The 10,852-nt window shown below is 52.7% G+C and overlaps 1 protein-coding gene across 3 annotated transcripts in view; it reads left to right on the top strand.

The window, feature by feature from the left end:
* Positions 1-10,852, top strand: part of LOC127003651 (protocadherin Fat 1-like) — a 33,618-nt gene that overhangs the window by 21,814 nt on the left and 952 nt on the right. For 2 of the 3 annotated variants that reach the window (XM_050870557.1, XM_050870555.1), the window contains 2 exons: positions 5,667-5,804; positions 7,429-7,572. The exons of the other annotated variant lie outside the window; for it this stretch is intronic. Coding sequence is in view for 1 of the 2 variants with exons in the window: in XM_050870555.1 (XP_050726512.1) it covers positions 5,667-5,804; positions 7,429-7,572 (282 nt within the window). In the remaining variant the exon portion in view is untranslated. The remainder of the gene's footprint in view (positions 1-5,666; positions 5,805-7,428; positions 7,573-10,852) is intronic. 3 annotated transcript variants of the gene reach the window in all.

Raw genomic sequence — 10,852 nt, forward strand, 5'->3', positions numbered from 1 at the left:
GGCGCGTGGGCTGTGTGGAGGTGCAGGCAGGGCCTGGCTGTGTGTGGAGGTGGGCAGGTGGCGTGGGCTGTGTGGAGGTGCGAGGGGCGTGGGCTGTGTGTGGAGGTGCTGGGGCAGAGGCGCGTGGGCTGTGTGGAGGTGTGGGGCAGGGGCGTGGGCTGTGTGGAGGTGGGGCAGGGCGTGGGCTGTGTGGAGGTGCAGGGCAGGCGTGGCTGTGTGGAGGTGCAGAGGCGGGGCGTGGGCTGTGTGGAGGTGCAAGGCAGGCGCTGTGGGCTGTGTGGAGGTGCGGGCAGGCGCGGGCTGTGGAGGTGCAAGGCAGGGCGTGGGCTGTGTGGAGGTGCAAGGCAGGGCTGTGGGCTGTGGAGGTGGGCAGGGCACGTGGGCTGTGTGGAGGTGGGCAGGCGCGGGCTGTGTGGAGGTGCAAAGGGGAGGTGGGCTGTGTGGAGGTGCAAGGCTGGGTTGGGCTGTGTGGAGGTGCAGGCTGGCCAGCAGTGTGGGGCAGGCTGGGCTGTGGAGGTCTTGGCATGGGCGGGCTGTGTGGAGGTGGGGGGCAGGGCCTTGGCTGTGTGGAGGTGCGGGTGGCGCAGGCTGTGTGGAGGTGAGGCGGGTGGAGTGCAGGCTGTGGCTGGCTGTGGAGGCATGGCATGTGCTGGCTGTGTGGAGGTGCAGGCGGGGCGCAGGGCTGTGTGGAGGTGCAGGCGGCGTGGGCTGTGTGGAGGTGCAAGGGCCAGGCTGTGTGGAGGTGCAAGGGCAGTGCGTGGGCTGTGTGGAGGTGCAGGGGCAGGCTGTGTGGAGGTGCGGGCTGTGTGGAGGTGCGAGGCAGGCCTGTGGGCTGTGGAGGTGCAGGGCTGGGCGGCGGGCTGTGTGGAGGTGCAGGGCAGGGCGCGGGCTGTGTGGAGGTGGGGCAGGGGTGGGCTGTGTGGAGGTGTGCTGCAGGCTGTGTGGAGGTGCTGGGCTGTGGGCTGTGTGGAGGTGTGGAGGGGGCGTGCAGGCTGTGTGGAGGTGCAAAGGGCGGGCTGTGTGGGCTGTGTGGAGGTCGAGGCAGGGCGTGCAGGCTGTGTGGAGGTGCAGGGCAGGCTGTGGGGCTGTGTGGAGGCGGGGCAGGGTGTGGGCTGTGTGGAGGTGCAGGGCAGGGGTGTGGGCTGTGTGGAGGTGCGAGGCAGGGCTGGGGCTGTGTGGAGGTGCAGGCAGGCGTGCAGGCTGTGTGGAGGTGTGGGGCGCATGGGCTGTGTGGAGGTGCGGGCAGATGTGGGCTGTGTGGAGGTGCAAGGGCAGGGCGTGCAGGCTGTGTGGAGGTCGCGGGGCAGAAGCGCGTGGGCTGTGTGGAGGTGCAAAGGCAGGCAGGGCTGTGTGGAGGTGCGGGGCAGGGCGAGCGGGCTGTGTGGAGGTGCGAGGCAGGGCTTGTGGGCTGTGTGGAGGTGTGCAGGGCGGGGCTGGGCTGTGTGGAGGTCTTGGGCGGGCTGGGCTGTGGAGGTGCGGGGCAGGCGCGCAGGCTGTGTGGAGTGCAGGCAAGTGGAGGTGGGCTGTGTGGAGGTGCAAGGCAGGGGCTGTGGGCTGTGTGGAGGTGCAAGGCGGCGTGGGCTGTGTGGAGGTGCAGGGGCAGGCGGCGCGGGCTGTGTGGAGGAGGTCTGCAGGGGGGCGCGTGGGCTGTGTGGAGGTGCAGGGGCAGGCGCGGGCTGTGGAGGTGCGGGCAGGGCGTGGGCTGTGTGGAGGTGCAAGGCAGGGCGCGTGGGCTGTGTGGAGGTGCGGGGCAGGGCGCGTGGGCTGTGTGGAGGTGCGAGGCAGGGCGCGTGGGCTGTGTGGAGGTGGGGCAGGGCGTGGGCTGTGTGAGGCAGACGCAGTGGGCTGTGTGGAGGTGCAAGGCAGGCCCAGCGTGGGCTGTGTGGAGGTGGGCAGGCGTGGGCTGTGTGGAGGTGCAAGGCAGGGCTGGCGTGGGCTGTGTGGAGGTGCAAGGCAGGGCGTGGGCTGTGTGGAGGTGCAAGGCAGGTGGGCTGTGTGGAGGTGCAAGGCAGGGGCGTGGGCTGTGGAGGTGCAGGCAGGGCGTGGGCTGTGTGGAGGTGCAGGGGCAGGGCGCGTGGGCTGTGTGGAGGAAGGGGGGCAGGGCGCAGGCTGTGGGCTGTGGAGGTGCAGGGGCGCGTGGGCTGTGTGGAGGTGCAAGGCAGGGCGCGTGGGCTGTGTGGAGGTGCGGGGCAGGGCGCGTGGGCTGTGTGGAGGTGCGGGGCAGGGCGCGCGGGCTGTGTGGAGGTGCGGGGCAAGGCGCGTGGGCTGTGTGGAGGTCAGGGGGCGCGTGGGCTGTGGAGGTGCAGGGCAGGGAGGCTGTGGAGGTGCAAGGGCTGTGTGGAGGTGGGCAGGGCGTGGGCTGTGTGGAGGTGTGGGGCAGGGGCTGGCAGAGGCTGTGTGGAGGCAGGGGCAGGCGCGAGGCTGTGTGGAGGTGCGGGGGCAGTGGCGTGGGCTGTGGGAGGTGCGGGGCAGGGCGCGTGGGCTGTGTGGAGGTGGGGCAGGCGTGGCTGTGTGTGGAGGTGCGGGGTGGGCGCGTGGGCTGTGTGGAGGTGCAGGCAGGGCGGCGTGGGCTGTGTGGAGGTGCGGGGCAGGCGCGTGGGCTGTGTGGAGGTGGGCGTGGGGCTGTGGAGGTGGGCGTGGGCTGTGTGGAGGTGCGGGGCAGGGCGTGGGCTGTGTGGAGGTGCGGGGCAGGGCGCGTGGGCTGTGTGGAGGTGCGGGGCAGGGCGCGTGGGCTGTGTGGAGGTGCGGCAGGGGGCGCGTGGGCTGTGTGGAGGTGCGAGGCAGGGCGTGGGCTGTGTGGAGGTGCGGGCAGGTAGCGTGGGCTGTGGAGGTGCGGGCAGGGCGTGGGCTGTGTGGAGGGCGCGTGGGCTGTGTGGAGGTGCGAGGCAGGGCGCGTGGGCTGTGTGGAGGTACAGGGCGTGGGCTGTGTGGAGGTCTGAGGCAGGTAGCGTGGGCTGTGTGGAGGTGCGAGGCAGGGCGTGGGCTGTGGAGGCGGCGCGTGGGCTGTGTGGAGGTGCAGTGGGCGTGGGCTGTGTGGAGGTCGAGGCGTGGGCTGGGAGGGCTGTGTGGAGGTCTTGGAGGCAGGTGGCGTGGGCTGTGTGGAGGTGCGGGCAGGCGCTGGGCTGTGTGGAGGTGCAGGCGGGGCTGTGAGGCGTGGGCTGTGTGGAGGTGCGGGGCAGGGAGCGTGGGCTGTGTGGAGGTGCGGGCGGGCGTGGGCTGTGTGGAGGTGCGGGGCAGGGGGTGCTGGCTGTGTGGAGGTGGGCAGGGCGCTGTGGAGGGCGTGGGCTGTGTGGAGTCTGGGGGCGGGGGCGTGGGCAGTTTGTGTGTGGAGGTGTGGCAGGGCGGGTCGTGGGCTGTGTGGAGGTGTGGCCAGAGGCTGTGGGAGGGGCGAGGTAGGCGTGGGCTGTGTGGAGGTGTGGGCAGGGCTGTGTGTGGGGTGGCTGTGCGAGGCAGGTGTGCAGGCTGTGTGGAGGTGTGCTGGGCGGGTATGCTGGGCTGTGTGGAGGTGCAAGGCGGGTGCTGGCTGTGTGGAGGAAGTGAGGCAGGGCGTGCAGGCTGTGTGGAGGTGCAAGGCTGGTGGGCTGTGTGGAGGTGCAAAGGGGGTGTGGGCTGTGTGGAGGTGCAGGCTGGGGAGGAGTGCAGGCTGTGTGGAGGTGCAAGTGGCAGGCTGTGTGGGCTGTGGCAGGCTGTGCGGGCTGTGGAGGTGCAAGGCGGCAGGCTGTGTGGAGGTGCAGTGGGCGTGCAGGCTGGCTGTGTGGAGGTGCAGGCGGGCGGCAGGCTGTGTGGAGGTGAGAGGCGCAGGCTGTGTGGAGGTGCAAGGCGGGGCGCGCGGGCTGTGTGGAGGTGCAAGGCGGGGCGCGCAGGCTGTGTGGAGGTGCAAGGTGGGGCGTGCGGGCTGTGTGGAGGTCTGGTGAGGCTGTGTGGGCTGTGTGGAGGTGGGCAGGAAGGCAAGGGGTGTTAGACAGTGAGGGAAATGCTGGTTAAGTCTTCTTTTTCTTCTCCTTTTTTTCTTCAGTATTTTCTTGTTTTCTCCTTTTTCTTTTAATTTTCTTTTTTTTTTCTTCATTTTCTCTTCCTTCTTTCCTTTTTCTTCTGTTCTTTTTTCTTCATTTTCTCCTTTTTCTTCTTCCTTTTCTTCATTTCCTCCTTTTTCTTCTTCCTCTTCTTCATTTTCTCCTTTTTCTTCTTCATTTTCTTTTCTTCATTTTCTCCTTTTTCTTCCTCTTCTTCATTTTCTCCTTTTTCTTCTTCATTTTCTCCTTTTTCTTCCTCTTCTTCATTTTCTCCTTTTTCTTCTTCATTTTCTCCTTGTTTCTTCTTCCTTTTCTTCATTTTCTCCTTTTTCTTCTTCATTTTCTCCTTGTTTCTTCTTCCTCTTCTTCATTTTCTCCTTTTTCTTCTTCATTTTCTCCTTGTTTCTTCTTCCTTTTCTTCATTTTCTCCTTTTTCTTCTTCATTTTCTCCTTGTTTCTTCTTCCTTTTCTTCATTTTCTCCTTTTTCTTCTTCATTTTCTCCTTTTTTCTTCTTCCTTTTCTTCATTTTCTCCTTTTTTCTTCTTCCTCTTCTTCATTTTCTCCTTTTTCTTCCTCTTCTTCATTTTCTCCTTTTTCTTCTTCATTTTCTCCTTTTTCTTCTTCCTCTTCATTTTCTCCTTTTTCTTCTTCCTCTTCTTCATTTTCTCCTTTTTCTTCTTCCTCTTCTTCATTTTCTCCTTTTTCTTCTTCCTCTTCTTCATTTTCTTCTTTTTCTTTTCTTCGTTTTCTCCTTTTTCTTCTTCCTCTTCTTCATTTTCTTCTTTTTCTCCTTCTTTTTCTTTTCTTCGTTTTCTCCTTTTTCTTCTTCCTCTTCTTCATTTTCTTCTTTTTCTCCTTCTTTTTCTTTTCTTCATTTTCTCCTTTTTCTTCTTCCTCTTCTTCATTTTCTCCTTTTTCTTCTTCCTCTTCTTCATTTTCTCCTTTTTCTTCTTCCTCTTCTTCATTTTCTCCTTTTTCTTCTTCCTCTTCTTCATTTTCTTCTTTTTCTTTTCTTCATTTTCTTCTTTTTCTTTTCTTCATTTTCTCCTTTTTCTTCTTCCTCTTCATTTTCTCCTTTTTCTTCTTCCTCTTCTTCATTTTCTCCTTTTTCTTCTTTTTCTTCTTCCTCTTCTTTATTTTCTTCTTTTTTTTCTTTTCTTCATTTTCTCCTTTTTCTTCTTCCTCTTCTTCATTTTCTCCTTTTTCTTCTTCCTCTTCTTCATTTTCTCCTTTTTCTTCTTCCTCTTCTTTGTTTTCTTCATTTTCTCCTTTTTCTCTTCTTCATTTTCTCCTCCTCCTTTCCTCTTTTTCTTCTCCTCCTCCTCCTCCTTCTTCCTCCTCTTCCACTTGTTCTTCTTCTTTTTCTCCTCTATGTACTTCTTCATTCTTTCCTCCTCCTCCTCCTCCTCCTCCTCCTCCTCCTCCTCCTCCTTATCTATTTCCTCCCACGTCCAGAACCCTCCATAAGGTTAATTACTACCTATGCCAAAACAACAGCAGGTTCTAATTTCCTTCTCACTCTCATCAACAAACCAAAACCTACCTTCAACCACACTTACTTGCTTCTGTTGGGAGGGTACCTGCTGGCGATGACAAGTCCAACACGTGATCGGGCCGTGGTGGTGGAATAACAACTCTATTTTCAGCCTTAGGTCTCGGCCAATGACGTCGACTACAGCGTAAGCAGCTTAGTCCGCTACAGCATCAGGGCGGGAAACGATGACCACTGCTTAACCATTGACGACCACACTGGAATTATCACCGTCGTCAAGAAACTGGATAGGGAGAAGGTGAGGAACTGTGGATGATACTGTTTTAGAATAGTGCTCTCGTGATGTGGTTTTCCTTATTCATAATTTTGCTCATCAAAAAGGCAGTTCAATAGATTAAGATTATATACAGCCAAACCCTTTTAACCCTCTCGCGCACGATGACGCGTTTCACGTCATCAAAGGTAAAAGGTCCTGGCGCACGATGACGTGAAACGCGTCATAAAAGTTAAAAAATTTATTAAAAATTAAGTTTTCGGTGGAAGTGCGTCAAATATGGAGTGTCATTAGTTGGGATAAGTTTCTTAGAGGTAACATATGGCAACCTTTTTAAGGAGCATAAATGAGGAGCGTGGAGCGATTTTTAGTTGTTAGGGTACTCTGACGGGAGAAGAAAAAATACAGTTTTCTTGGTGTAACTCAGGAACTAATAGGCGTATGAAGATTTTTTAGGATACCATAAGAATCCTCACTAAATTCCGCTTTGAAACATATATTCGGCTAAAAAGTTGGCCCACAAAATTTCGAGATAGCAAGTGGGGAAGAGTTGGTACTTAGGATTTATTGTCTAGTACAATACTCTATACGGAGACTTGAAACGAGTTTCTATTGTTTATATATATTTTTTCCTCTATTTTTATTTGCGCATGTTCTAGTATAAGTCTTTATGAAGCCATTGATACCAAATTTATTGGGGTACGATATATCTGTGATGGTAAAATACATACTGGAATATAGAGTTTCGTGGCGGCAAAAAAAGGCTGGTCGGGCCTGAGAGATGCATGGGGAGTGGAAGAGAAACTTACTGGAAACTTACTGTGTGCGAGAGGGTTAAATTGTTGCATGCACTCTCCCAATGATTTTTTATAACGTCTGTGTGTGTGTGTGTGTGTCATTTACCATGGTCTGATCACGTACTGGACTCGCCACCATCCATCTCTTTTGCTTTACTTTAGGAGCAGCGAGTAGCGGGCTTTTTTTTTATTATTGTTTTCTTTTTTTGTTGCCCTTGAGCTGCCTCCTTTGTTGTAAAAAAAAAAAAAAAAAAAAAAAAAAAAGTACCCTCCCTGAAAGAGCTTGAGCGCTGGTGTCAGATCTTTATGCCGCTCTCGTGATGTGGCTCATTCAAATAGTGTGGCTGTCCGCTGGTTTTTCCGTCCTTTTGGCCATATAGTTTAATGTATCCTGTGACCTATTTCCTTTCTTTGTATTTTTTTTATATATATTTTTCTTTTGTTTTCCTTCTTGCTTTTTTTTTTCTTCATTTTCTTCCTCCTTCTCCCTTTTTCCTTTTTTTTTCATTTGTTTTCCTTCTTTTTTTCTTCATTTTCTTCCTCCGTCTATTTTTTTCCATTTTTTCTTTTTTTCCCTTCATTTTCTTTCATCCATCTCCTTTTTTTCTTTTTTTTTCCTTCTTTTTTTTATTTCTTCTCCTCCTCCTCCTCCTCTTCCTCCTTCTTTGTCCTCTTTTTCTCTTCTTCATTTTCCTTTTCATTATATCCTTTCTTCTTTTTCTTCCTCTCCTTCTCCTCCTCCTTCCCCTCTTCATTATTTTCTTTATTTTCTCCTCCTCCTTCTTCATCATTCTTTCATTTCTTCATCTCACTCCTCCTCCTCCTCCTCTTTCTCTTCTTCCCCCTCTCAGGTTGCACAGTACCAGTTGACGGTGGGTGGCAGGGAGTTGGGCAGCCCCAGCAACACTGCCATCACCCAGGTCACTATCCAGGTGGGCGACATCAATGACAACGCCCCCAAGTTCACGCAAGACAACTATGCCGTGATCGTTCAGGTGAGCCGAGAGGGTAGTGGTGTGGTTAACCCATCCGCTGCAATTGGCACGGATTTGGCTCTCACTGGTAGCCTGGTAACATACACTCCCAGGTCTTTCTCTGCCTCTGTGGTGGATAGTGGAGTGTTTCCCATGTGGTATTGGTGTGCTGGATATCCCTTCACTGGTAGCCTGGTAACATATACTCCCAGGTCTTTCTCTGCCTCTGTGGTGGATAGTGGAGTGTTTCCCATGTGGTATTGGTGTGCTGGATATCCCTTCACTGGTAGCCTGGTAACATACACTCCCAGGCCTTTCTCTGCCTCTGTGGTGGATAGTGGAGTGTTTCCCATGTGGTATTGGTGTGCTGGATATCCCTTCACTGGTAGCCTGGTAACATACACTCCCAGGTCTTTCTCTGCCTCTGTGGTGGATAGTGGAGTGTTTCCCATGTGGTATTGGTGTGCTGGATATCCCTTCACTGGTAGCCTGGTAACATACACTCCCAGGTCTTTCTCTGCCTCTGTGGTGGATAGTGGAGTGTTTCCCATGTGGTATTGGTGTGCTGGATATCCATTCACTGGTAGCCTGGTAACATACACTCCCAGGTCTTACTCTGCCTCTGTGGTGGATAGTGGAGTGTTCCCCATGTGGTATTGGTGTGCTGGATATCCCTTCACTGGTAGCCTGGTAACATACACTCCCAGGTCTTTCTCTGCCTCTGTGGTGGATAGTGGAGTGTTTCTCATGTGGTATTGGTGTGCTGGATATCCCTTCACTGGTAGCCTGGTAACATACACTCCCAGGTCTTACTCTGCCTCTGTGGGGGATAGTGGAGTGTTTCCCATGTGGTATTGGTGTGCTGGATATCCCTTCACTGGTAGCCTGGTAACATACACTCCCAGGTCTTACTCTGCCTCTGTGGTGGATAGTGGAGTGTTTCCCATGTGGTATTGGTGTGCTGGATATCCCCTCCCAAGGTGCAGGACATCTGTTTCTGTAAGTGCAATTAAAGGGTATTTTAATAGTTTACTGCATGTAGATAATGATCAATATTGGAAATAACATGGAAGAGTAACTAATGACTGTTGAATGTGATGCGGCTGTAGGCTACTTCAAATATCACCCATGTTTGCAATAAGTTATCAAAATTGCGTACGTATAGGCACTTGGAGAGCCAGATGTCATGTTATGTACCTGCCACGATGTGAACTGCAGGTATTTGGAATGCTGTAAATCGTTGGATCCGACAATACTGTGTGATACAGGAGTGTCTTTTGTGTGCTTGTATGTTTATGCTTTATATAAGAAGGCTTGAGGGTTCTTGATATACACAATCCTCCTATCAAATCTATCTCTATTCTCCGTTATCCTCCTCCTTCTCTGGTTCTCTCTCCTTCCTCCTCCTCCCTTGGCTGTTCCTCTTTCTATCAAATCTTTCTCTATTTTCTGTTATCATCCTCCTTCCTCTTATTCCTTCTTCTCTGGTTCTCTCTCCTTCCTCCTCCTCCTCCCTTTGTTGTTCCTCCTCCTATCAAATCTATCTCTATTCTCCGTTATCCTCCTCCTTCCTCTTCTTCCTCCTTCTCTGGTTCTCTCTCCTTCCTCCTCCTCCTCCCTTTGTTGTTCCTCCTCCTATCAAATCTATCTCTATTCTCCGTTATCCTCCTCCTTCCTCTTCTTCCTTCTTCTCTGGTTCTCTCTCCTTCCTCCTCCTCCCTTTGTTGTTCCTCCTCCTATCAAATCTATCTCTATTCTCCGTTATCCTCCTCCTTCCTCTTCTTCCTTCTTCTCTGGTTCTCTCTCCTTCCTCTTCTTCCATCTTCTCTGGTTCTCTCTCCTTCCTCCTCCTCCTCCCTTTGCTGTTCCTCCTTCTATCAAATCTTTCTCTATTTTCTGTTATCATCCTCCTTCCTCTTATTCCTTCTTCTCTGGTTCTCTCTCCTTCCTCCTCCTCCTCCTTCTTCTCTGGTTCTCTCTCCTTCCTCCTCCTCCTCCCTTTGTTGTTCCTCCTCCTATCAAATCTATCTCTATTCTCCGTTATCCTCCTCCTTCCTCTTCTTCCTTCTTCTCTGGTTCTCTCTCCTTCCTCCTCCTCCTTCTTCCTCTTCTTCCTTCTCTGGTTTTCTCTCCTTCCTCCTCCTCCTCCCTTTGCTGTTCCTCCTTCTATCAAATCTCTCTCTATTTTCTGTTATCCTCCTCCTTCCTCTTCTTCCTTCTTCTCTGGTTCTCTCCCCTTCCTCCTCCTCCTCCTCCTTCCTCCTCTTCCATCTTCTCTGGTTCTCTCTCCTTCCTCCTCCTCCTTCCTCTTCTTCCTTCTTCTCTGGTTCTCTCTCCTTCCTCCTCCTCCTCCTTCCTCTTCTTCCTTCTTCTCTGGTTCTCTCTCCTTCCTCCTCCTCCTCCTTCCTCTTCTTCCTTCTTCTCTGGTTCTCTCTCCTTCCTCCTCCTCCTTCTTCCTCTTCTTCCTTCTTCACTGTTCTCTCTCCTCCTCCTACTCCTTCGTCCTCTTCCTTCTTCTCTGGTTCTCTCTCCTTCTTCCTCCTCCTCCTTCCTCTTCTTCCTTCTTCTCTGGTTCTCTCTCCTTCCTTCTTCTCTGTTCTCTCTCCTTCCTCCTCCTCCTCCTTCCTCTTCTTCCTTCTTCTCTGGTTCTCTCTCCTTCCTCCTCCTCCTCCTTCCTCTTCTTCCTTCTTCTCTGGTTCTCTCTCCTTCCTCCTCTTCTTCCTTCTTCTCTGTTCTCTCTCCTTCCTCCTCCTCCTGGAAAGGATTCAACGACGCGCCACAAAGATGATTCCAACCTTCAGGGCTCAACCGTACGAGGAACGACTCAAGCGACTCCATCTCTTTACATTGGAGAAAAGACGCCTACGAGGGGATATGATTCAAGTCTTCAAGTATCTAAAAAAGTTCAATAACGTCGATTACTCCAAATTCTTTGAACTGCAAACCAACTCAAGAACTAGAAATAACGGTTTACCCATTCAGTCGAGTCGATGTAACACAGACATTGGAAGGCGTTTCTTTTCAAACCGAGTCATCCGTCACTGGAACAATCTTCCCTCAGAAGTAGTAAATGCGAATACCATCAACTCCTTCAAATATAGAATCGACCGTCATTTCGCTGCGTCAGGAGTAAACTGAATAACGAGGGGCTTCCATCTGCTCCTCAATATCGAGGTGCTTTCATCTGCTCACCAAGCCCCAAGTGGCGGTCGAGCAGATTAAATCACCCAAGCGGGCGACCTCGTAATGAGCCAATAGGCTTTCTGTTGCCTGCATTTCCATGTTTCCATGTTTCCTTCCT

The sequence above is a fragment of the Eriocheir sinensis genome, chromosome 26 (genome assembly GCF_024679095.1).
Source record: "Eriocheir sinensis breed Jianghai 21 chromosome 26, ASM2467909v1, whole genome shotgun sequence".
NCBI lineage: Eukaryota > Metazoa > Arthropoda > Malacostraca > Decapoda > Varunidae > Eriocheir > Eriocheir sinensis.